Here is a 26,915-nt window from a genome sequence, read left to right as displayed (position 1 = left end):
GAATTTGTGCCTTCAGTTCCCAGCAGACTGTTTTGAATTTTGATATTTTTATTCTTTGAGTTTCTTCACCAGGCATTATGCAAATGCGACAAAATCCAGTTAATAGATTTTGCTATGTTCATTTCAAGTGGATCACAATTTCATAAATAGTTATGTGAAATGAATACCTTTAAACCACTCTGCTTCTCCGAACCCCACATTTAGATTTGACTCCACCTTCAGTATATAAATTTACACAGTGCGTGTATGTGTGTGTGTATAACCTACTTATGGCAGAGTATACACACGACTCGGCAGAAGAAAATACTGCAATCTTATCACACCCCTGTGTAATTCTCTTGCTTTATTCCTCATTCAGCTCCAATGTGCTCTTCATATCTTCCCTTCTCTAGGTCCGCCCTTCTTTCTCTCTCTTTTATTCATCATCACTCATTCTTTTCAACCATGTCTGTGCCCACAGGACAATTTCTTTATCCTTCTCCTTTTTTCCCCCTCCTTCTTCTTCTTTTTCACTCTCTCTCTCATTTTTTACCATCCATATATTTTTCCTCTCCTCTTCCCGTTTTTCTTTTTGTTTAGTTTTTTTTCCTTACTCCTCATATGGTCATGGCGTTTGTGTTCTTGTGCGTTTGCTGACGCGGCACCATTCCATTTTCCTTTCTCTGTCTCATTCGATATTAAACAGAGATGGCGAAATGATTGATGGGCGGGCTGGATGAAAGAAAGTAGGGAGATGATGGAGAAATGCACAAATGCAAGAGCGAGCCGGGAGGAGGGTGAGGGGGTAAAAATGGAACAAAGAAATGAAGGAGACTGTAGAAAATAAGCAGAGGTGTGGCAGTAAGTGGTGGAGGTTTAGGAGGGTAGATGGTGGGAGAAATATATCAGAGGAAGGCACTGGCTGCAAAGAGGTGAACATTAGAGATTCCACGTAGAGTACTGAGGGACCAGGTTAATAAAAGCCATTAGAAGTGTGTCTTGATGTATGTCAGATGCTTTCATCTGCGTGCTCTTTCCTTTGCAAGCGCATCGTTCTGCAACCGAACATTGTGCTCATTTTCACAATACAAATATATGCATGCATGGATTGAAAACGGTGATAATTCAAGGCAAATGTTATCTAAAACAAAAGAGAGAGAGAGAGAAAGAGATAGAGAGAGAGAGAGGGAGAGAGAGAGATAGAGAGAGAGAGAAAGACAATATGGAATGGGTTTTGGAGAACATAGTGCTGTTATCTCTTTAACTCTCAGTTTTTGGGCTTAATTGTATGAGGCTTTTTAAGAAGGGAGGAAAGATTCATTATTGAAGGTTTATAACAAGCTATGAGTCATCGGTTCTTCTGAGTTTTGCATGCGTCTGTCTGCTAATGCATTAGCACTTGTCTCAGTAAATATTTTAAACCTAAAAGTCTGAAATTCAAGAGTTTGTTCACCCCATGTGAGTAAAAGATGAAGCAATCAAAAATAAAGCAACAGCAACAAAAAAATATTAAATATGCATTCATTTTTAAGGCCTCGTCAGTGTCTGTTGAAATATTTTTTTTTTTAAGCCTAGGCTTGGTTTGTACTTTAGAAATGAATCTGGTCAAAATACCACCAGTCAATGCAACAATATTCTTCTTAAAATATGAATCTTTTTGCTTTTTTACTCCCCATGTTTTTTTGCATTTTGCATTCAGCCGTAGTCCTTTTAAACCAAATCGTATGAAATGCAAAACGTTAAAATACTCCGCTGTATCTTAACATTAGAGCATCTGTCCAAACGGGCTGCACATTATATTTGCTGTCTAACTTTACCTAATTTTTCTGGTGGTAAACTATTAAAAAAATAACAGACCTTGAAATTACAAAAAAGACTAAACCTGCAAAATAATCTTCATCTGACAAAAAAAAAAAAAAACAATATGTTAAAGACGAAGATGTCATAGCTAAACAACATTTACAACAGCTGTTTCTCTCACTAATAACAAGGGCGTGATCCAGTAATTTAATAATCATTTTGGTGCTGTTCTCTTTCACCTTCAAACTGAGTAATTGTTTTTTTAACAACAATTTTTCTCCTCAACACCTAAAAAGGTGCCCTAAAATCATCCCTCTACTCTTTCAGGTAGAAAAGAGTTAGAAACAAAGATCAGTTGATCAGAAGAAACAGACCTTTTTGTTACAAAACTGTTTAAAAAGCCTTGACAGCACTTTAAATATCAACATTGAACTACATTATCAAGTGGAAACTAAAGATTTTAGCTCATTGACTCCTTCGTCCTAATTAGACAGTCCACAAACACACGGGACATGCAAGATATGAAGTTTTTAAAAAAATGAATGAATGAATGAATCAAAAAAGGTTCGGACATGGTGTGTAGCTGCTAGCACTTTTACCTAAGAGAAAAAAGGTGGTGGACTCAAATCCCATCTTTGACCTTTAGGCATGTAATTTCCTCCCACTCTCCAAAAACATGCTACGGCTAAATTAGCCTTAGCATGTGAAAAATAAAAAAAATGAAGTGTTTGACGAAATGTTTAGCCTTTCTCTTAACTATATGAAATTAATCACCAAGTTTCTTTTGCTCTTTATATATTTCACACACTTACATGATCATATATGCTGCTGAATTAATGACAGTACATAGTCATGCTTAACAGTTATTCCTTACATGGTTCGTGCACAAATGATATATTTGTCCTTTTGTCCTCTTGTTACTAAATCAGTCTCTTTTCTATTGTCGTTTCCTCCATTGTTCCTCTTGTTTTCAGTCTGATGCACCCTAACCCCATGCCGTCTTTTCAAGTACAAATGAACATGAAGAGACTTTTATAAAAACACATAGCTGAAAGGATGTTGGGAGGGGGGACTCAGACTTGCAATCACATACACAGTTTTGGTTCAGACTTATGATTGAATAAATCTGGAATAGACAAAGTGATAATGTGGACCAGCACCTAGCTAGGCTCTTATTCTGTTTAACAGCTGTTTTATGCATCCAGATGTTGAATTGCTTCCTCTTGCTTTTTTACTCCTTAGCATTCAGTCGCCAACTCCTGTTACTAAGGGAATAGCTTCTGCTACTGGAAGCAAGAAAAATGGGAAAAAGATGAAGAGGGGGGAAATAGAGGAAGGGAGCATAAATAGGAGCCGTGATAATTAGGTTAGCTTGAAAATTTCTGATTTTTCTGTAAGTGAAACTTTGTATGATCACACCTGTTTTTTATTTTCAGTTCTCTTTTAATCAATCCCTTATTTGTCTCCATCGGAGTGGCAATCCTTGCAGAAATACTGCTGTGGGGAAGACCCCATCTCTGCACGTGATGTACAAAAGTTTCCAAAATCTGGGGGACAAAATATTTTTTAAAGAATCTGAAATTAAAATAGAATGATTCATTCTATAGCGCATAATAAGATTTCCATTCTCTTCTCAACATAAAGTTATCCTTATCCTTAGAAGTGCTCTTTTTTTTGGTTGTTGCAAAGAAATTAAAGGTTTCAGTAATTTCAAAGTCTTTTTAATTATCTGCTTTAAGAGTAGAATGACCCCACTAAGGTTTAACAAGTCTAAACATAAAAAAACATGATACAATATCGGTCTAATTCGTTGAAAACACATTGAAACAGTTCTTTAATTTAGCACCAAGTGCAACATTAAAACGTCGCCATCATTAGCTAGACACGGCGTAGTGCCATATTTTATTATAGTGCTTGAGTACAAAATGCAGCTGAGCAATAAAAACCTTAATTACTAAGGTGCACTGATTTACATCGACACTGTTTGTTTGACAGAAACAATCTATGATGAAGACATTAAGATATGAACAATCTTTTAGATGCTGCAAGCCTGTATATGGAGCTGAATGGAATAAACCTCTCTTGTCCAGGCTTTCTACCACTTTGGTGTAGCCTATGTCTGTGTTTGTTTTGTTTGTCTGCGTGGGAGACGTGTTACCAGAAAATACACTTAGCAGAGCATATTTAACTGACTCATAACGATGAGCTTGTGGGTGTATGTGTGTCCCTTTGTGTGTGTAAACAGGCAGCAGTGGCAAAAAGGGAGGCGAGACAGAGGTCCGTTCGAGCTTTGGACCCGCTGTCTCTTTGACTCACTTACAGTCAGTGGAATCAGATAGTTCATTTTTCTTTTAAGCGTTGGACGTGAGAGTAGGGAATGAATCTTAATTGTTACTTCACGTACACGTGTCTACGCATCGTTGCAGAAGTGCACTTTTTAGAAATCAACAAAGTAATTGTGCTCTTATTTTCAATGCTCAAAAAGTCTCTCATCCAGCCACAGGCTTGTGTGAGAGTGTCACGGCTTTAAAATATTTAAACAAGAAATAAGCACTGCTTTTTATTTAAATTAGAAACCTAACGCTGCAAAAAAAAAAATAATGCAGCATATTGACTATTACCGCCACAGTAAAGTTATCTAAATCACTGATCAGCAGATTTTTAAGTTACTCAAGACTATCTGCTGAGATAGTCGACTGCTTAGCAGACATGCTGCTGCCCATACAGGTTGCCTATGTTGCCTTGTGGATGTTTGACGTGTCGGACATCACATTTGAGACCCATCATGTCAATAGAAGGCCTAAAAAAAGACAAAAAAAAAAACCCACTTCAATTAAGATATTGATACATGTGAACCCAAGAAACCACTGTAGTTGCTACAAAACATTTTCTAAGGACAGATACGTTGTTTTTCTATTTCTGTCTGAATATAACCCATTTGTGTATTTTAAGCAAAATATGCTGTTTGTCGATCCTTTTTTAGTTTTTCCTGGATTTCTTTCTTGCATGGAGGAATTGAGAGAAGATGATCTTTGCCAATTATGTGCCAACTTTATCAGTCACTTTGTGTAATGCAATGCATACTGTGTTATGGATAAAGTGCTGTTTTGAATAGTTGGGATTATGCCATGATTATGTGTGAAAACATTTTACACTGAAAAACTGGTCCAATTATTCCTTAACTGACTCTCCCTACTCCATTTGAGTGGATGATTCTAGCTACCATCATTGCCAATTGCATTGTCCTAGCTCTTGAACAACATTTGCCTGATGGGGACAAGACACCGCTGTCTGAACGGCTGGTGAGTCAAACTTATATTAGACTAAAACGTGCCCAAAGTTAACAATTTGATTTTGTTCTACATTTTTTATTGTCCTACTTAATTGTAGCTCAGAAATTAGATGCATGCTTTTGAAAAAGCTCACTCAGAAAGCAAGCTCTAGTCTTCTGTGACAAAGCTCCTCGTCGTCATTTTTATTCTCCTGCTGTCGTTTTGTCTCCTTCCGTAGGACGATACAGAGCCGTACTTTATAGGAATCTTCTGCTTTGAGTCCGGAATAAAGATCCTGGCGCTTGGTTTTGCCTTCCACAAGAACTCCTACCTGAGAAATGGATGGAATGTCATGGACTTTGTGGTGGTGCTAACAGGGTAGGTAACTTTAGATGCATGCACACTAAAATGCATCCTTTAAATGCTGAGTCTCTTCATGAAAAAAAAAAAAAACTCACAAAATTCAGAATCGTCTTTTCCTTCAGTGTCATTTTGGTCCACTTTTTGTTCGTTTTAACGTCCCAGGATTCACTACACACACGCACGCACGCACACACACACACACGTGTTTGAGTGTCCTTTACCAGCTCGTCTGCTTTAATGAATGGGCCCCATTCTGCGCAAGGTAGAAGTCAGATCACAGAGCTGAGCCGCAGGCAGCCAGTCGCCTGGGTGGCGAACAAATGTCACCTCAGTATACGCTGAGACAAGAACGGGTTGGGAGGACAGATGGAGCAGACGCTGGTGAGGAGGCAAGATGGGAGGTTTAAGAAAAATGGACACATGTTGGTAGTCAAGTAGAAACATAGGGAACAGTTGGATGAGGAAGGAAACAAAAAAAAAAGTGTGTGAAGGACAAAATAAAAGCAAAGTTGAATGTGAACTCTGAGTACGTCTAGAGTAAGAGGCAATAATTTTGTTGAAGGCAACAACAAAAGTGGATTAGAAATGGTGGTACAAAACCAGGGGGGGTCCCATTCAGAGCAGGTGACTTTATTTCAGGAGTGAATTGTTAAAACATTATAAAACTTAAATGTTTCAAATCAAAATTAGTTGCACAAGTTGTATTTTCTTTAATCCACAGCGGGCTAAAGTTGTTCATAAATTCTTCTACTGTTTATTCACACCAGTACAAATGTCTGACAGAAAGCTGCAGACAAAACCACATAATTATGTTGCCCTCACCAAGCTTCTGGGAGCTTAACTCAGGCTAATTGTTTGAGTGCTCTTCTTGGCAGAATTAACAGTTCATTACATTAGTTGTTTTTCCAATGTGGACCTAACTTTTAGGTATAACCCACGAATATTCAAGCCTGTGTTGAAGGCTATAAAAAGCAAAAAGCAGAGGTGACATTGTTAGTTGGGATATGCGTACGTTTAACCTCTATGAATAATTTATATTGTATATGAACTAGAGAGAAAAAAAAAACACAGTTATTCCAAACTTTTTCACTTTAAGAAACATTGAAGTCACAAGTTAAATTTTTTCAGTCCGTCCAGGGAAGAGGAACATCTTTAATGCACTGCTAAAAAAAAATCCCCAAACAAACAGCAACAAAAAAATTTCCAACATATGAGGTGTGACATAAACTTCTGTTCTGAACAACATATAACAACAATTGTGGCATTTTTTGCAGACAAAGTGTCAGGAGAAACAGTGATTGCCATCTGTTGCTCACCTGTTTTCTCTCTCACACTTTGTCACAACCACACAAATACTGTACAGGCACAAATGTTCTCCCCCCGCCCATGTCTGGCAGTACGGTTGTAAGCTTTAACAAGAGCAACCATGACACCAAGCCCCTCTCAGTGTGGCACAACAGAGTCACTGTGAGAGAGGCGAGAAGACAAGTGTCAGCGAGACGGCAAGATGCAGCGAGGAAGACGAGGAGGGGGATGAAGTGAGCGGGAAGAGGAGAATTTCTGTGAATTTGAAGTTAACATGAAAAATTCCAACCCCAGGATTTATTAGAAGAAATAATTGGAATTTGAAGTTATTTCATTTCTTCGTCGTGTTTGATCGTTCTGAAGTCAGTGAGATATTATTTTAGATTTTAGATTACAGTCATCCCAGAATGCTCTTTAAGCTCTTATTTCCCAAGTATAAACACCTAAAACAAAGCTGTGCTTGTTATGATTACCGGATGGGCAGAAAAGAACAAACACTGTGATTAAATATAGTCCCAAGTATTAAAATAGTGACCAGCAGTGAAAATGATAACTGGCACTTCAGGTAGTATTTATTTATTTTTGTTAGTTCAGGTGTGAAAAAGGGAAATTGACAAAAGAATTAGAGGACTAAAAATGAAGGGAAAGAGCTGTCATTTTTGAAGGAATAGTTAGTTACAAAGAAAATAGGCATAGTGGCGACATTCAAAAGGGAAATTAAAATAGGCTCTATAAGTATGCACAGCAATGATAGTATAATTATGTACAGTTATATAATTATACCAGTATAGGTTAGTACAGTTATATTTATTGTTGTAATAATTATTAGCACAATAGAATGACAATAAACTCTGTCTGTGTCTATAATGCATCACCAATTTAAAGAACAAAAACGGATTTGGTGTGAGCATCGTCCTCTCTGTACCGATGTCACTTCCTTTTTTATGACAAAGGTGAATGGTGTGAAGATTTACACACAATGCTGCAGCCATTGTGGGGATGTTTCTGTGATACATTACATATTGTCCACTCTCTCTCACACACACACACACACACACACACACACATATTCTTTGTTGTGCTTTCTTTGAATGGTGGTTCACAGCTCTTTGAAGATAAAAGACTACTTGGCCTTTCTTTCTACCTTTGGTTGGAAACCTTTGATAACATACTGACCAGCGTCCATGCACACACACACACACAGACACACACACACACACTTGGAACTACACATATTTCCATTTCAAACATTACTTTTCATTTTGTACTCAGTATATTAGCTCTTTGAGTTGCTCTTTTTAAAACATTCAAACTCAGAAATGTCACTTACGCTGGAATACAACGACGAGAAAAGTTACAGTGTGTAGCCTTTTGGCATGCCATTTAATTTGTGTTTTGTGTTATTGATCGATCTGTTGTAAATTTGCAGAGTGGTTTGAGCCTGGGAATAGGCGAGTTGTTTCTAATTTCTAATATTGATTATTAGTCCAATTACTCTTGGTTTATAGCCGTTTTTACCATAAATAACTCCCTCCGCTGTACCTCTGCCTGCAATGTAGTTCCTCACAGAAATGAATAGAGCAATCAGGCGACTATGCTACCTACCACTGATATTAAAGTATTGTAAATATAGACTGTTCAGGATTCTGATAGGCTTGGGAGACGCAGGGAAAAGAGATTGGCATCAATCCCATGGCTGATATTTAAAGATAAAAGTATAATTTTCTTCACTACAGTAAGGACAGTTATAATTTGACCTAAATTACATGTTTTGACTGTGTGTTCAACTAAAAATCAAAAAATTACTTCTTTTTTTTTCTTCATGGCAACTGTGTCACCCATTGCACCTGTGTTGCCCTTAAGGAGTATCTCTCCCAGTTTAAAATGTGTCTGCAGGTTAATGTGAAAAATTGCTGTAATTCCCCATAGCATTAGCATTCGGATAATTAAATACTGTGCAGGCTATTCTACAGGCATCTGCTGCTGTCATTTAACAGATTTCAGCACACTGTACTTTGGATGTTCAAGTGTTCTTTCTTTTTGCTCTGCTTCTCTTTTTTTTAAAGGGATTTCATTAAAAGATGCTAATTTCTTATTGATGTAGTGTGTGACATTCGCCTAAAAGAACATTTACTCTCACACTAAATCCTAAATACTTTATAGTATCATATAAACAGCACAGGAAAAGATATTTTGATAATTTGGAGAAAAGAAGAAATAATTTTGCTTTTGCTGAAAGTGAACATAAACGATTTGCTACATTAAGTTGAGCTCATCTGAAGGATACATGAATACATCAGCCAATATTATTGTTGGAATTGTGGATGTGAATTCTCAATTTTCATTACTTTAGTCTTCCTTTGCCTAAAGTCCAGACATAGAGTTTGTGTTTATTTGTGTTTTGTTTTTTTAAGTTCCACATTAGACAGCCCCTCTGTCTCTCAGGAGCAAAAAACAAAAATTATTTCTCGAAGATTTCTCCAAACAACCCCACCTCCTGCATTTGTACTTATTTTCACCCAGTGTGTTTTACCTCGCGCCCATTTGCCTTGTGGATCTGTGTGCAGGTGTTCACATGCCTGTGTCTATCTGTTGTTGTTTCCCAAATGTGCATATTTAAACACAGAAGAGGACAGGGGGGAAAAAAGAAAAGCAGAAATCAATCTGGCTCCTCCCTTGGCCCTGTTTCCAAGGTGATACAAAGATTCTATCAATGAGCCGATGTACCTGTTGCCATGGAAACATTTATGAATGAGATAGGGTCCTGTAACCGTGGAGACGGTGTGAATTAGGAACTGCTTCGTCGGTGTGACACTGTCAGTGACAATGATGCTGTTTGGGAGCTGAATTTACATCAGTGTTGTTTTCATCATATTTTCTCGCTATGGTCACATCTATTGTCTTTGTTTAAGTGTGTTTTCATTGAACATACTATTCTGATGCCATAGATGTGCTTGTAGTTGTATATTTTATTGTTGTTTTTTTTTTCTTCAAAATTTTATCCTCTGTGATGGAAACACAATAGCCTGGTCGTTGCCTTCCCATGCAATTTTGCTCGATTCTCATCTGATCTTCCTTCAGTGTTCCGCATTTTTCTCATTCGGCTCGATTTCTTCGGTTGAGTTTCAGCCGTGCCAATCAGCAAACTGAAGGAGGAGTTGTGAATGACTGACATTGATTTTCCACGGTGTTTCAGCCTGGCAATGGGAGCTGAGCAAGTGAAGGAAGCCATTCAGGCCATGTTAGCAACGCTTGAGCAATTAAAGTCTGAGCAAGATATTTTATTCCTGCCAAAGATGTTGTGGCTTTGTTCCCAGCTGGGTTGTTTACAGTGCACACAATTTCTGATAAGCTTCAAGCTGGCGTGTTACATACATCACAACCAAACGTTGGCAGTTGGGTAAAATAATATCCAATTATTTAAAACTTCAACAGAGTATACGCTTCCAGCAAGCAGTCGTTTCTAGTCTGGAGTCCAGACCCAGTGTACAAAGCAAAGCATAGAAAAAGAGTCTGGTTTATTCCACACTGAAAAGGGTCTGGCATTGTGTCTGCTGTCAGCGTACCTTATGTTTGTAATTTTGTGTTTTTTTTTCTCCCAGTGCAATGCTGACTAAGAACCCTTCTTTTTTTTAGCCACATGAAATTTATTTCCCCATTTATTGTTATTTATTGCATGTAAAAGTAATTTTAACCTTGTCTGGAACACTTTCCATCAAAGGCGAGTCATTGGCTGGATGTTCATCTGTTACATTGCTGTGAAGAACTTTCGACTATTTCTCGTTTGCAGAATTATTTTCAATTCACTGAAGGGTTTAAAAGCATTAAACCTGCAGTATATAACTTTAAAAATCAAGTTCCTCTGCCTCCTACTGTCCTTTGTAGCTAATCAGACCCAGGAGCAGGGTCTTAGTGCTGTCAGTCACACCCCTGCTCCTGAGCTCATTCCCCACATGAGAGCCTGCTGTGAACCCTCAGGCTAGTGAGCATGGTCACCGATAATGACGGATAAACAGTCTTTCTTCAACAATAAACTATTAGCACACTGGACAGCACATGGTTGACAACACTAAGGCCTTCCTACTTATCCACAACAGTGTATCTAAAGTAAATAGTACATTTTGAATAAGCTGGAATATTTCTTCAGCATCGAGTCAATGATGTCTTATGCCATTTGTTGTTTAATACTCCCTTCATATTGTCCTGCATCTTCCTTCCCTTTCAGTTATATGAAACTAATTAAGGGATTATGTAAATAACGGTCCACTGCTGACTTTTTGTTTTACACATGCAATACTTCCACAATGGAATAAAAGGAGACTTTCTCAGTTTTGCTCTAAAACAACCACTCTTGATTTAATTCAGGTGATCCACTCTGTCTTGACCCAAGGTAGCTTGACCCATCCAGTATGGCTGCCTTCCATGAAGGTCATCTTTGTTTTTGTTTTGTTTTTCCTGAAATCAGTGAACCGGTTGGCTGCACACACTGTCTGTCATTGCTTCACAAGTTGGGTGTTTCAGATCTGTCACTACCTCCTTACCATGCAGATTCATTGTAAAAGAGGCTGTTGTTTCAATGGTCATTAAAGAATCAACATGCCGTTCTTTAATTACCATTGAAGAATTACCACTTTTGGTAACCAAACCATTCTTGGATCTCTACCAGTGCAGACCATTATACCAGTGCTATCTCAAGTGGCATTTCTGTTCACCCACTGACTCTTAGGTAAAGTTGCTTTTCCTTCTTTCTAAATGTGATGTATTCTAATCGGAGCATAGTGGGCAGAGTTCAGAGTCATGATTAACTTTCTGCTGTGTCACTTCCCATCTTTTTGGAACAGAGGAAAGCAGAAATGTGCTAGAGCGATAGGATGAATGGAAGAGAGAGAGAGAGAGAGAAGTGGGAAGTACGGATGATTCACAGAATGCGTCAGACAGAAGGACTGACTGGAAGTCTATCAGCACCCAGGAACACCTTAACCTTCTCAAGCTGTTAACTTTGATGATCGGTGTTGATAAAGGTGCTATAGCTCACACTACAATGTGCTTACTGTGTAGCATGACTGAGAAAATTAAAATGTGTCTCAAACAGACAAAATAAGAAAAACAGTCATTCAGACTATCTGGTAGTACCTCCCTTTGTGTCTGTTTCCAGCCCTCTTTTTTCATCTTTCCTTTTCTATAGCAGTCCCTCTAAAATCTGGATACAGAGCAGTATCTCTCCCTCATCCTGATACACTTCTCTGTCTTACTTTACTTGTCAGCTCTATTGATTGGTTTGGCTCTTACAAGATTTACATACAGTGCTCATCCAGTTGTTTGTAACGGCCTTGCTGGGGTTGTGTGTGGATGAAAGGGAATGTGAGAAACACAGAGTTTGATTGACAGTGACAAGCCCGACTGGCTCGAATATTGATTTGCCATGAACACATCTGAGCATTTATCTTTTTTGCTTTCAGGATTCTGTCCACTGTGGGCTCAGATTTCGACTTGCGGACCCTTCGGGCTGTGAGGGTATTGAGGCCTCTCAAGCTGGTGTCCGGTATACCTAGTAAGTCAATACCTATTATTGGAACGATGCAAACTTTTTCAAGTCTCCAACTTTATCTTGGAATTACTTCTTTGATGAATTTTGAAGACTATGAGCTGTTCTTTTTTTAAAAATTCATTGTTGTTTTAGTTGGTTTTAAGGACTAACAGGCCTTAAAGTCAGTGTTTCATGCTGATTCTGTTTTTTTGTTTTCTTGAGATGAATGTTGTTAGAATTGATTATGACATTAAAGTTGCACAACATGCTATTTTACATTAAAATGAAAGGCTGTTTTACTTAGTTTTTCTGAGGAATCAGGGTCAACTTGTATCCTCTCTATTTCACGACCCAATTTATGTCAAAAGGTGACAACAGAATAAGGAAGGGTCGGTTCAGGGCACAGTGGTTAGCCATAAGGCTCAGTGCAAAACCAAAAAAGTAAATTTTTCAACTTAGAGGCACCATGAAAAGAAGAATCAGATGCTTTCAGTTATCTGAAACTCCAGATGTATTCATTGATTTTTCTCAGTCACAGTTTTACAACTTTTAGTTTTATTCTCTTCTGGACTGACTCTTATATGAGGTTCACAAATTTATGAAAGTGAAGCATTTATTATGCACGTTGAATGCAGCTAACCAAAATGTTAGTTTTAGGAGAATGACAATGAGGCGTTTGGTTGTTTATGGAAAAGATCTTTATTGTGATCCGCAGTGAAAGTCATTCAGCAGATCAGATTTTGAGCCTTGTGGAGAGGATATAAAAAACGTTATTTTGGCTGGTACTTCAGTTCAGTTATGAAGCAGCATTTGTTAAATATAGACTACAGGAACATGTTTAGAGGTGTAGAGGTGCCCCTGGAAACATCTGAAATTCTGCTGCTGCATATCCAGGAGACTGACGAGTGCTGTCTTGATGGATTAGATCGAAAGCACAAAAGTGATACATCTGGACCTGATAGTCATTTTCAAGTAGGAAATAAAAATCGTGTTGCACAAAAATAAGTGTGTTTCTGCTGTGCTTTTCAGGCTTACAGGTGGTGCTCAAATCCATCATGAAGGCCATGATCCCCCTACTACAAATTGGCCTGTTGCTTTTCTTTGCCATCCTCATGTTTGCCATCATCGGTCTGGAGTTCTACATAGGCAAATTCCACAAAACCTGCTTTGACAACCACACAGGTGAAAATGTCCTTGTGATGAATACATATTATAGTTCATTCAGGTCTATAAGAAATAAAAGTAATACCATTGTATGCACGACATAATGACCTGTCACTATTTTTGTTCTTTTATGAATTCCCGCTTCCGCCCAAAAACAGGTGAGATCCGGGAAGAGTTCCCATGTGGCGAAGAACCTCCATCCCGGGAGTGTCCAAATGGCACCGTTTGCAGGGGGCGCTGGTTGGGACCAAACTTTGGCATTACCCAGTTTGACAACATCCTGTTTGCTATTCTCACCGTCTTCCAGTGCATCACCATGGAGGGCTGGACAGACCTGCTCTACTATGTGCGTACAACCAAGCAGAATGTTTCAGTTTTTTTTTGTTTTGTTTTTTTTTACTACTGTGTTGCCATATGGCTTCATGTTGTACAGGTCAACCCACTTTATACAACACGGCAGTGAAGCAGTACCGTTGGCAGAGTTTAAGACCGTGACGTGAAGCTACCACCGTGCTCGATTGTTGAGTCATTCTTCCTGGGTTTGAAAGGTCACAATGACTGCTCCAGACATGTCTATTTTTATTTTGCCAAATTTGCTCAGTCTTTGCCTCATCTGACCATTGCACCTGTCTCCAGTTGGACTTGACTTATCTACGTGGACTAACTTTAGACTTCAGTTGAACTTCTTGTCAGTTTTGAAGTGGGGGCTTCTTTCTTAGCCAGTGTCGTCTCATTATATAGGAATGCAACACTGTCTTCAGTGTGGAGAAGAATACTTTCCAGTACAGGTAAATCTAAAAAAAAAAAATTATATTGTGAAAAGATTTTTAGTCACTCATTTTAAAAAGTGAAATTAATATATTATACGGATTCGTTGCACATAGCGTGAAACATTTCAAGCTTCTCTTTCTTGTCATTTTGGTTAGCATAACTTATAGAGAGTGATTGCCCAAAAGTCAGTCTCACTGAAATTTTGATATTTTATAAAGTAAGTAAAAACAGATGTGTTACACAGGAATATCACTCTTGTTAAAAGTATGTTGTTGTTTTTTTCCCCTATGTACTTAATTCTCGATCTTGGGTTCTTTTGCACAAACTACTGCATCAGTGCGGTGTGGCGTGGAGACAGTCATCCTGGGTGACTGGGTGAGGTGTATTGAAAGCCCTGGTCACTTTCATCGCAGCCTTCAGGTCATCAGTATTGTTCAGTGCGGTGGCTCTCCTTTTCCTTTTGACAGCACCCAATAAATCCCTGCAATGTGGGCAGGTGCCAAGACCTGCTGGGAAATAAAATCAGCATCTCCACGCAGCCTGTCAGCAGAAGCATGAAGTGCTCTAAAATTTCCTGATAGATGGCTGTGTTGACTGTGGACTTCGGTGAACACGATGAAGCAACACCAGAGGGTGACGTAGCGACCTCTAACCTCACTGACAACTGTTCAAGCAACGAAGAATCTGAGCCGCTTTAATTTTACTCCAGACTCTGGGACCTTGATCTCCAAATGAAATGACTTTGGACCACCGAGAAAGAGTCCATTTCTTTTTCTCCTCAGTCCAGCTAAGACGCTTCTGAACTTGTCTCCGGTTCAGGAGTTTCTTGAGACCAAAATTGCGACGTCGGTAGCCCACAAAAAGGATTTGTGTCATGGGGTGTGGTTTTAAGGTAGGGCCCCGATGCGAGAGCGGAGAGTTGATGATGAATGTTTCATAAAATAAGGTGACTGAAACTTTAAAAAAAAAACAATGGAGCCAAGACAGAACAAAAACCATAAATCCAGAGAAACAACCAGCAAGGAGAACACGGAGAGATTCCCTGTTTCTGCTGCACACACTTTTTTTCTTCCACTGAACTGTCTATGAATATTCACTCTGTGAACAACTGGCCTCTTTAGCAATGGCCTTTTGAGGCTCATCCTCCTTGTGGAGGGTATCTGTGACTGTCTTCTGGACATCTGTCAAGTCAGCAGTCTTCCCCATGACTGTGTTGCCCAGAGACCCAGACAGCATCGTTTTTTTTCACAATATTATCATTTTCTGAATATCTTTAACATATAATTTTTTTTTAGCTGACCTGTTTATCATTTGCTGAGTGTTTCCCCTTTCCTCAACTTTCTATAAGATTTCCTTTCATGAGGTCGAAAGTGTTTGGGTCAGATGGCTGATCTTTAGACACAAATAGGTGTTCCAACAGAAAATGTATATCAAATACACATCACAACGAGACTTGGAACAAATAAAGTATGTTAACATCAGTCTTCCTAAAACCCTGTTCCCCAGCCCTGTTCAAAATTCATGGACAATGCTTAAAGTTGAGTCTATACTAGAAAACCAGGATATTTAAATACATTCTGCCAAAGTGACGGCAAATATGTAGACAGAATTTTGCTCTAAACTTCTTTTTGCGTGAAAACGACAACTCCGTCTTTTGCTAATTGCTACTCAGTGTTTGCTATGTCTGTTTGTTCTAATCTTTCTCCCCTCCATCCCTCTGCTGCTCTCCCCTGTCTGTTGCACTCTCTCGTCGTGCCTCTCCTTCCCGATGCTGCTCCATATTTAAAAGAGCCTGTTCAGTCCAAGTTATTCTTGCAGCTGCTGAGGAAGAGGAGCAATAAAAGTTTAATGGCAGAAAAAAAAAGGTCTGCAGTACTCTGAGTACACAGCAGTAGCAGCGGCTTGCATGCAGGTGGTAGGAATGAGGGGGGAGATGGGTGACTTGAGACTGGGAGACGACAGTCCAAGGCAGAAAGAGTAAAAGAAGACATTTCCGGAAAGGCCAATCAGTGATAATGAGGGGATGGGAATGGATAAAGAATGGGAGGTGTGCAGACATAAAAAATACAATAATTTGGAGTGATTAGATATGGTTTAAAAACATTATGGACACAAGAAACGAAGGCTCTAATGAGAATAAGGAAAACAGTTCCCTAAACCGGAAAATGTCAGGAGCAGAGATGGAACAAGAAAAGCATTTCTTATATATTATTTACTTTGACAGTGCAGCTAAATAGAGTGGCAGAGATGCATTTACTTATTAAGATGACTTCAAGCACATTCATGTCATTCTGGTGTTTCTGCTTCTACGGCATATGGAGCGTTACATTTGGAAGCCTACTCTTAGCAGGTTGATTTTCAGGTAGTAAAAGTCACTTAAGTTTGTAATATCAAAAGTATAAATGTATCACATAAAAATCCTTGGAACAACTTTTTATTTCAAGCTGAACTGGGATTCCAGTAAACATGCCATCAACATCAATTCTCTGTTTTAGTTCACTTATTATATCTGTTTCTCTGCTTTGCCACCTAAAGTCTACTTTGAAATATTTCATATGTGTAATTATCGAACCGTTTGTAGTTGATTTTGTTGGTAATCAGCCGAACACGTGACATATCTGTTGGCATAAACCAGTAAAAGGAGCAGAGAGCAAAACACAGACTACTCTGCAAATTGTCTGGGTGTGTGTTTCCAGAGCAACGACGCCTCAGGGAGCGCATGGAACTGGATGTATTTCATCCCGCTTATCATCATCGGCTCCTTCTTCATGCTCAACCTGGTGCTTGGCGTGTTGTCAGGGTAAGTTTGGAAGTTTATGTCACATCATAGCCAATGTACAATGCAATTAGCTAATTTTCCTAAGCTGGATCAGTGTTGTCCGCAGTAAAGTTGTCATTTTCTTTTGTGTTTCTCTCTTTAGGGAGTTTGCCAAAGAAAGGGAGCGTGTGGAGAACAGGAGAGAGTTCCTGAAGCTCAGACGACAGCAGCAGATTGAGAGGGAACTCAATGGGTACCTGGAGTGGATCTGCAAGGCCGGTACGGAGAGTTCACCGCACGCGCTTCACACGTCTTGGAGAGAAATGAGGCCATCCGAAAACCTCCCTTCACCTGAAATTATTCCATCAAAAGAACGTTTGGTTTCATCCTTTGGCAAACAACAAACTGGAATCTCGCTTTGTACGATTTCAATAGTTCGTCACAGAACGATATTCAACGATAATGTTACATAGCAAGGTGTAATTTACTTTTGCCCTTTTAATAGATTCTGTATTTGTTGATCTAAAAAAAGAGACTGAATTTTATTATTTCATAATAGGTAAGAGCGATTTATCAAAAAATAAATACGCAACACTTTAATTGAAGTGCGTAGTCAATTGACCAAATTACTTGTATGATTCTTCCGATTCCTGATTACATTACACTCAATGTGTAGCAGATGCTTATGGGAAAGGGGGATGGGATGGAAGGCTTATCATCAGAAAGAGAAAAAGAAATAAAAATGGAAACAGACCTTTGAGTTTCTTAAAAAGACAACCTGCGTGAAAACTGAAAGGTACGGATAAATGACCCAAGGCACACAGTTGTCGTTTCTGTTTGATGTTGAGTGAAATCACTCATATCTGGCAGCATTGATCCTTTGTCACACGTGTCTTTGGAGTGAAGTCAGAGCAGCAGGCACACACAGGCACATGATTTTACTTTCATATTCAAGATCCACAGTTTCAAATGTTTGTTATATGTACAAAACAAACAAGTTTCTCTCTTAGTTACTTTTTGATATTTTTAGTCTTCTTCTTAGTGTTAAACTGATGCTCGGCTTGATTTTGCTGCTGTTACGCCAAAACGTGAAGATATGTTTGACAGTAACAGTTTCTCTCTTTGTTTTGTAGAAGAGGTCATCTTGGCAGACGATGAGAATGAAAATGATTATGATGGTACGTGATAACGCTGTGCACATATTATTGAGCTTTTCCAGTCTGTAAACCACGCATTTCAACATGAGTTTTATTGGCTTAAAAAAAAGTGTTATCTTGCCACAGGTTCTCGTAGAAGAGCTACAAAAAACCATAAGAGCAAAGCGGAGCTCCTCAATCCAGAGGAAGGAGAGGGAGATCTGGCACTGGGTAAGTTATGTCCTGTCTCACTTAATCTGTCTCAAGCACACACAAACCTCAGGTACACAGAGATGGTATCTTATCTTGCATTTCAGTATTATCTGACCACCGTCTCTTCCCTTCTTCTGCCCTTTGCTTTTCTGTCTTCTTCTGTACGGCTGTGTTCTTCCTGGTATTACATTTCTCCCTCCATGCCGTCTCCCCCTCCCCCCGTCTTTAACAAGACGTTATTGTTTCAGTTCAGTTTTATGTCTTCGGATCTTCTTGCAAAAGAGAGTGACCTTAAGTTTCTGTTTCATTCTACATGCCTTAGTTGTAATGTTACATTTCCCAGTACTTCACAATCTGGGTTTAGATCAAATCCTGTTCATGCACGGTAACACTTTTTAGTTAGATTTAAATCCAAACCTGAATTATAGAAGACTTTAAATTAGATGATCGAAGATAATCTCTGCCCACTCTGACTTGGACTAATTATAGACTGTTTGTATGCAACACTGATACAGACAGATATTCTCCAGAAGGCTTGCAACTGTAAGTGCCAAATTTGCAAAAAAGGCTAAATAAAAGAGGTAGTTCTGCAACGAGTTGACTTCAGAAGGCTGAATAGAAACAGATGCCACACTTTTTACTTTTCTAAACTAACGCGTCCTTCTACTCTCACTTCACAATAAACTTTCAGGGGCAGTTTATTGTAAACGGACAAAATGTCAAAAAACGTTACTGAATTTGCTAATCAGTAACGTTAAAAATATATACATTGTTCAGAATTTGCCACCCAACAAAACAATCTCTATGTTCCTTTTAGTCAAAGAGTCACTGAAGCATAAGGTTGATGTTTAGTCCTGTGGTCATGAATGATTTTACTGTGACCTTATATTGGTTTCATGACTACCTTAGAGGTTATACATTTATTATTGATGTACTCTATGTTGCCCTTTTACTTATGAGAGCTGCACGTTCAAGTGAAGTGATTTGTGTACTGGTTAAATTGTTTACCTCTTGATTAATATTCTCCAGGTTCACCGTTTGCTCGTGCCAGTCTGAAAAGCTCCAAACTCGAAGGCTCAACCTTCAAGCGGCGGGAGCGGCGGTTTCGCTTCTTTGTACGACGAGTTGTCAAGTCCCAGGCGTTTTACTGGACCGTGTTGTTTTTGGTGGGCCTCAACACACTGTGTGTGGCTGTAGTGCACTACGACCAGCCTGAACCACTTTCAGATTTTCTATGTGAGTAGGAGGGAACACAAGCTCTCTTTATGTACAAGATTATCCCCGCAAACACATAAATGTTGCCATCACAGCTTTACAGAAAGGAAGTGGGTTAGCACATTTTTTATTTTTTTTTTTTTTCTGTAATTTGGCTAAATCCATGAAGAAGCTGACATAGCCATCAACAAACAAGTATATCCAGAAGTAACCAGGAGCTGCATATCTGAATCTGCATGTATATCATATACATGCAGATGTAAACTGCTGACCATCGTTTTAACTAGGCTCTACCTTTAACACTTTCCTTCCCACTTCATGTACCTGAGATAAATCCACTATGCAGACAAATTGGTTGGCTGACATAATCTCTCTCAAATTTTCTTTGCACCAAAGCTTGGAAATCAGATCAAAACTTTGCCATTTTAAAATTTAAAAATGTATATTTTTTTTTACTGTTTTCTTCCATCTGCAGTTTATGCTGAGTTCATCTTCCTGGGGATTTTCCTGACTGAGATGTGTGTTAAAATGTACGGCCTCGGAAAACAGGCCTACCTCAACTCCTCCTTCAACTGTTTCGACTGCATTGTGAGATCCTGCGTTGCACTGAAAAACTGAGCAATTGTTCAAACGTTTAAGTGAAAAAGCAACTCACATTTGTAAATGCAAAATGTGTGTATAATGTATTTATTTACTTATTCATTTGTATATTTGCACTAGGTGATTTGTGGCAGCATATTTGAAGTGTTGTGGTCAATCATCCAACCGGGCACGTCGTTTGGCATCAGCGTGCTACGGGCTCTCAGGTTATTAAGAATCTTCAAAGTCACCAAGTGAGTCAGAGAAATATTATCCCTCACCATCTAAAAATGACACAACTTCCTGTTGCCGTCACCATTAAGCATAATTTATTACACACTTCCTCTCTCCAGGTACTGGGCATCGTTGCGTAACCTTGTCGTCTCTCTTCTCAATTCCATGAAGTCCATCATCAGCTTGCTCTTCCTGCTCTTCCTCTTCATAGTTGTCTTTGCCCTTCTGGGCATGCAGCTCTTCGGAGGACAGTCAGTGCTGTTTTCTTCTCTCTCTCTCTCTCTCTTTTTCTTTCTCTCATAATTGACCTCATTTGCTGCAGTTTTCCGCCAAGAGACAGCTTTCTGTTAATTGCTGGTTTCTGAGTAATCTTTTAAAATTGTTTTTGAAACATAATGAGCTTTACTTGTGAGACAGATCTGTTTTTACTGCTATTTGTTGTGTTTTTTATATTTTCTTTTTTCTTTTTCTTTTTTTCTTTTTACCTCCTACTAGGTTTAATTTTGAAAATGGCACCCCTCCGACCAATTTCGATACCTTCCCTGCAGCAATAATGACGGTGTTTCAGGTGAGCGGAGGCAATATTCTGAAAGAGGAAAGACGGGAGGGAGGGAAAACGATTGGAAAAACTAGTTTTTATCGGGCTTAACAATTTGCTCATAAACATGCAGTATAAAAGGAAGAAACTACACATCCCTATGTTACAGAAAATACTTTTTCTGGTACCATTCCCAGGCAACCAATGGGTATGTAGATAGCATCTGGTGGTTGATTAAAATAAAATGCAGTGACCACAAGGAGAGTGTTTCTGAAGACAAATCTGGATCCTTATCCAGTCTATTGGCCAGTTACTAAAATAAATGAGCTGCTCCGCATATTATAAATATGACCCCAGGGAGTCATAGATTACAAATTAGGAGTTCTCAGAAGCTCTGATCAGCATGAAAAGAAAACTACATCATTTGAAAATGCTTTGGTTCCTATCATTTTATGCCACTTGCTTGGTATATCAATAAGTTTGCCAACAGTGACTTGTAGTCTCTCTCTAAAAGCTGTTTCTTAAAATTGGCTTCAAAAATATTCTTCAAAGAAGAGTTGAATCTATGTTCTGGTCATTTTCACATCTTTACAAGGGTTGCCAATAAATGCGACTGAGCTTTGTGTGTCATATCCGTGAATCTTGGAGTAACTTTGTTGGATTTTGTGTGTCTGTGTAACAGATCCTCACTGGTGAGGACTGGAACGTGGTGATGTATGACGGCATCCAGTCTCAGGGTGGAGTTCAGAAAGGGATGGCCTTCTCTGTCTTCTTTATTGTTCTCACTCTTTTTGGCAACTGTATCCTTTGACGGGGATGTGGTGAAGAAACACATAAGCACATCAATCCCTGAGCTAAATACTGACGGTTATACTTAATAAATACTTAATAAATACTTAATATAACCTGTCACTTCGTTATAAAGATGTGGTTTGCTGTTTGTTTATGGGTGTATACTGCATTGTACTCTTTTGTGATGCCAGAGGAATTGTATTTTTTTTTTTTTTAACTCTGTGCTTAGACACATTGCTAAATGTGTTCTTGGCCATCGCTGTGGACAATTTAGCCAATGCTCAAGAACTGACCAAGGTAAAGTATTTCCCAGTTTTCTTGACACTTTATATGAGTTTCTTACTTTTAAAACCAGAGATTTTATTTTATTTTTCTTTACGGAGAGGGTTGTTCTGTTCCACTTATTTGCACTTTCAGTTTCTCTTTGTTTCACTTACGTTGTGCTTGATTTCCATCTATAATCCTTTTTCTGCAGGATGAGCAGGAAGAAGAGGAAGCTGCCAGCCAGAAGATTGCCCTGCAGAAAGCAAAGGAGGTGGCTGAAGTCAGCCCGTTGTCAGCCGCCAACCTCTCCATTGCAGCGTGAGTTTTTGTCATTGCCACTATTATGTCTTTTCTTTTAGCTTTTCCATCTGAATGTCAAGAATTTTTACAGGAGAATTTACTTTATTAGTATTTTCCCTTTCCCCCCCTCCCATTTTAGTTGATAGGGATACACTTGGTTGAAAAATGTAATTTTGTGCTGAAGCGGGCATATGATTACTGCCTTGTCTTCTTTATGTCATTTCATTTGTCTGTTTTGGTTGTGTCTTTTTACATCTGTTTTTTGCTTCTATTGGTACTTTGACTAGCTACTAAAATTATCCGCTGGGACTGTGTGCTTGGCTTGGAATCTGCCTGTATTGTTTGACTGAATTTTCTTTTGGCAAAGTGCCTTTAGACGACATGTATTCTGAATTAGAATGATATAAATGCAATGAATTCAACTGAGCATATATAATAAGTCTGTCATGCATAAATGCAATAGGTTTTTCTTTGTTGATCATTTTCTTGTACAAACTAACTTGTTCTTCACCAAGGAGGAGTTGAAGTAAGAGAGAATGCATTGGTCTCGATGTAAGGCAGCTTACCAGAGCCAAACCCAGTATGCCACATTGCCCGATTGCCTGATAAAACACACACACACACACACACACACACACACACACACACACACACACACACTGCTCTGTGCCAGTTCTCCTCGAGCCAGATAAGTCTTTGATCTCTTCTCTCTGGATACACAGGGGTCTTTCCTTTTGTTACTGATAAAGTTCACACAGTCCCACTTGCACACACTCTGTCACACACACAAACTCACACCACAATATGGTCAGCACAACAGGGAGACCACACACATGACAGGTGGACACTGACCATACTCCTCTGATGCCTTAGCCTCTGTAAATATAGTATCTGACTGTTGTTTAGTCCATTATTTCATAAGTTATGGTTATTTCTTTAATTTCCACAGATCTGCACTTTCTCTGTAAGCATATGTGTATTTTTGTCTTAGTCATAGGCATTAAGTGTTTTGCCTTTGTTTCAATTGCATGCAGAAGCTCCATCCTATCATTCAGCTTCTAGGAACGTTTCCTAATATGCGTAGTTAGAAAGATAAAAACTTCCACCTGTGACACCTGATTAAGGCCATATGTTGCAAAATAAGACTGAATTTGTAACTGAGAGGATGTTCAAGTCTTATTTTAAATTTTAGAACAGAAGGTTACTTCGAGTTTTCAATTCTGCTTGAAATCCCAAACTTGTGAAAGGATTTGGGAAATCTATTGAAATTCCTCCTCGAAACAGACCTTCCCTTTTCCAAGCAGGGATTTTCAACATGGGGTCACCACTGATGCATACAGAATCTTTTAAGAAGATATTCTGTGGTTGTCTCAGAAAGAAGGCTACTGTGAAATCTACATAAAACCCTGCAAAACAACAGCATGACGACAGAGTCCATTTTTATGTTCAAAATCAAACCATCATAGTGGAATGCACAAACGTAGGCAATAGCCATAATTTTCATGTTCATCATTTGGGAACTTAATTATATTCTACTTAGCATGAGAGCATATTAAATTACACACCGTAATAAAGTCAGAATGACAAATGTATTTTGCTGTGTTTGACTTTTTAATATTATTTGAATATCACAAATAAATAGAACATGAACGCACGCTTCAATAGACACTATGCGATTTTTTTTTTTCTTTTTTAAATCCTTGCATCCTCGCATTAAATGATGGTGGGAGGCATGCCGCATAAGGACATTTTGAATATCACAAAAAGCCCAGCGTTGCATAAATGGCACAGATTTTGATTGAGAGGTGGAGCAGACTGCTGACTCAGTGGTTTGGGTGACTGTTTAATGTGCATTTTGTATTGTGTCTCTATGTAAAGGATTGCATTCCAAAATGTCAAAATTTCTTAAAAAAAAAAAAAAAAAAAAAGCAAAGCAAATTGGCATTTATGAAAATGAAACGCTTTTCTGAATTAATATCTGCAGTGCAATTTTTCTGAGTTGGCTCAGTCTTTGCTATGGTGGACACATCACCAATTTTGGAATAAAATCCTTCTGTTATTTTGTGCCATTTCACTCACCAGCTGTTTCCCTCCTCAGCAACAAAGTACACAGTGAGTGTCACAACGCATCCGACCCCTTTCTGGACTGGTATTTATTTATTTGTTAATTCATTTCTGAATTCCTTCTGTTTGACTTTACAACCATTCCTTGTTTTGTTTTTTTTCTTGTTTTTTTTTTTAGAACAGCTTCCTTTCCTTTCTTACCTTCGTTATTTAACTTTCCTTTAAAACTGACATTTCAGGCTTTCGTTAGCTGTTTTTACGTTGGCTTATTTGTGTTACAGGTTCTTTTTTGTTGTTGTTGTTGTTGTTGTTGCCTGCTCCACGCAGCACTGCTATTGCTTTACTGTGGTTGACTGCTGGCCCTAAGAGACAATGGAGTAAACGTTTGTAGTTTTGGAGGGTAAGAAAGGAGGTGGTCACTAATAACTCATTCGGTCAACTCAGTGGCGATTCTGGGGGCATAGCTTTAATGATCTCGCTTTGGTTGATTGCTATTTCAAACTCTGTGTTCTGTGGAGTTGTTATCGGTAGTCGGTCTATTACCTGCAGCAGGCAACATTCAAAGTTCTTCCGTTGTGGAAAATCATGAAAATATGGAACAGTGAGTTGAGGTAGTCAGAAACAGTCAACCAAATTTGGGCGATTGGACGAATTTAATCAAACATTGATGATAGTCTGAGCCCACCGGTTGTTTGTTTAAGAGCAATTTTTGAGGGGGGACAATGAGTGACATCTTAGTTGATAACAATGCTTTGTTTAAGCCAAAAGATGCAGGCCACGGAAAAAAAGTTTTCATGTAGTTTATAAGGATGCGCACAAGCTCTTTCCAGTGGCAAGCAAAGCTTTTATTTTTCCCCGAGAGTGCCTCCAAGTGCGGCGGTGATTTATTTCCTCAAACTTATAACAGAAGAGCAGAATGACAGCATACTATGTTCAGAAAATACATTTATTTAAATAATAACCACCATGATGGGGGAGAAAACAGTCAAATCATGTTTGTGGGTTGTTCCACCATTTGTGGGTTGTTCCATTCTCATCTAAGTATGAAACAACAAATACAAAATTTTACAAAAATAAAAAAAGGTCTCTTTTGCGCAGGTGGTTAACAATGTCACCTGCAGTGCTGAAGATTCTTTTTCTTGTGGCTGGGATGCACAGATATATATTTTTTGCCCTTGTGATAGCAGTGGGAAATGTGTTCAGTGCATTTTCCATTTTGCATTTATTAGTTTTGGTACTGCGACAGACTGGCAACCTGTCCAGGGTGTACCGCGATTTTTGCCCGGTACGTTAGCTGGAGATAGGCACCAGCAACCCTCTCGAACTCACTAAGGGACAAGGGTGTAAAGAAAATGGATGGATGGTTTTGGTAAAAAGCACTTGGAATCTTCTGCTAGTGCAAAGCTTCTTCCAGAGTTTGCTGATAGAGCTACAGCACCTGGTTATAGCCTAGCTAGCGCAAACCAGAGTACCCTGAGAGAACCAACTTGCATCGGGAGAATATGCAAACTCTGTGCAGCAAGATCCCACACCAGGATTCGAACCTAGAACTTTGTTACTGCCCCACCGTGCAGTAACACTGAAAATATATGGTATAAAAATAATTTATATTTAAAATTCAGTATATTAAATTAGTATTTCTTTTTCATGAAAATTTAATGTGAAAATGAATGATATATCAAGATTCATCAAGTAGCCTTCGAAGGAACATCTTTGAGATATGGCAACTACTTTGGTCTTGGGTCTGCTATCGCTAGATGTTAGCTAGTGTCTCAGTGCCAAACTTATTTATCTTTTTCCAAACTGCAGCTGTCCAGACAGTTTTCTACAACGAGGGTAATACTGACTACTGACAACTACACAACATTTTTTTATTTTATTTTATTTTATTTTTTTTATTTATTCATTTTACAAATTGCGTGTAAGCAGGTTGTGTCAGTTGTGGACAATAATTTCAGACCTTGCCTCAGATTTATCCTCCGTTTGTGTCCACACATGGTTCAGTAAGTAAGGCCAAACTGGCCTTCACTTTGGCAACCTGTGTAGACAGCAGTAGCTACGTTTTGTTGGAACCTCCCCTGTTTTTATAGACCTAACCAAAACGTCCCGTAAATGTCTGTGGGCCCCACTGTGTCATTACGCCCTTGCTACTTTACGTACCTACATTTTTGGTGTTGATTTTCATGTCATCTTCATATATTTAAGTGTTATGTTTTCACAAAGTGCAGCCTAGCAAAGGCTCTCGATGCTAACAACGCTCTCTTCTCCTCCTTTGTTTACCTGCAGCAAGGAACAGCAGAAGAACCACAAGGGTGTCAATAAATCAGTATGGGAACAGCGAACCAAAGAGCTGAGGAAGCAGACGCTGGCATCCAGTCGTGAGGCCCTCTATAACGAGCTGGACCCTGATGATCGCTGGAAGGCAAGGACAGGGAGGGAAGAACAAAACAATGTAAAGGACCAGGCGTAAACTAACCCTTAGACTTGTGCTATCAGCGTACACAAGCTGGCTGGCATTTTTATATATATATATATATATATATATATCAATTTGCACTTCAAATCTGATTAGAAAATGAAATTTCTTGTTCTTTAACTCTTCTTTGCTCCCTGTGTTCATTCCTTTCCATCATCTGTTTTT

At 38.8% G+C, this 26,915-nt stretch overlaps 1 protein-coding gene across 34 annotated transcripts in view; it reads left to right on the top strand.

The window, feature by feature from the left end:
• cacna1aa (calcium channel, voltage-dependent, P/Q type, alpha 1A subunit, a) overlaps positions 1–26,915 on the top strand; it is an 83,387-nt gene that overhangs the window by 16,994 nt on the left and 39,478 nt on the right. For 24 of the 34 annotated variants that reach the window (XM_016676827.1, XM_016676825.1, XM_016676826.1 and 21 more), the window contains exons 2-20: positions 4,976–5,081; positions 5,290–5,429; positions 12,179–12,270; positions 13,276–13,428; positions 13,569–13,756; positions 16,878–16,981; positions 17,103–17,218; positions 18,073–18,117; positions 18,223–18,306; positions 19,318–19,524; positions 19,979–20,091; positions 20,224–20,336; positions 20,436–20,567; positions 20,812–20,884; positions 21,537–21,654; positions 21,876–21,943; positions 22,122–22,228; positions 24,309–24,359; positions 26,561–26,726. In XM_016676827.1, the coding sequence (XP_016532313.1) occupies positions 4,976–5,081; positions 5,290–5,429; positions 12,179–12,270; positions 13,276–13,428; positions 13,569–13,756; positions 16,878–16,981; positions 17,103–17,218; positions 18,073–18,117; positions 18,223–18,306; positions 19,318–19,524; positions 19,979–20,091; positions 20,224–20,336; positions 20,436–20,567; positions 20,812–20,884; positions 21,537–21,654; positions 21,876–21,943; positions 22,122–22,228; positions 24,309–24,359; positions 26,561–26,726 (2,176 nt within the window). The remainder of the gene's footprint in view (positions 1–4,975; positions 5,082–5,289; positions 5,430–12,178; positions 12,271–13,275; positions 13,429–13,568; positions 13,757–16,877; positions 16,982–17,102; positions 17,219–18,072; positions 18,118–18,222; positions 18,307–19,317; positions 19,525–19,978; positions 20,092–20,223; positions 20,337–20,435; positions 20,568–20,811; positions 20,885–21,536; positions 21,655–21,875; positions 21,944–22,121; positions 22,229–24,308; positions 24,360–26,560; positions 26,727–26,915) is intronic. The other 10 variants (XM_016676844.1, XM_016676845.1, XM_016676846.1 and 7 more) reach the window with 3 other exon arrangements.

This window comes from Poecilia formosa, unplaced genomic scaffold, assembly GCF_000485575.1.
Source record: "Poecilia formosa unplaced genomic scaffold, Poecilia_formosa-5.1.2 Scaffold142, whole genome shotgun sequence".
In the NCBI taxonomy this organism is placed as follows: domain Eukaryota; kingdom Metazoa; phylum Chordata; class Actinopteri; order Cyprinodontiformes; family Poeciliidae; genus Poecilia; species Poecilia formosa.
This window is presented reverse-complemented; position numbering and strand designations above follow the sequence as displayed.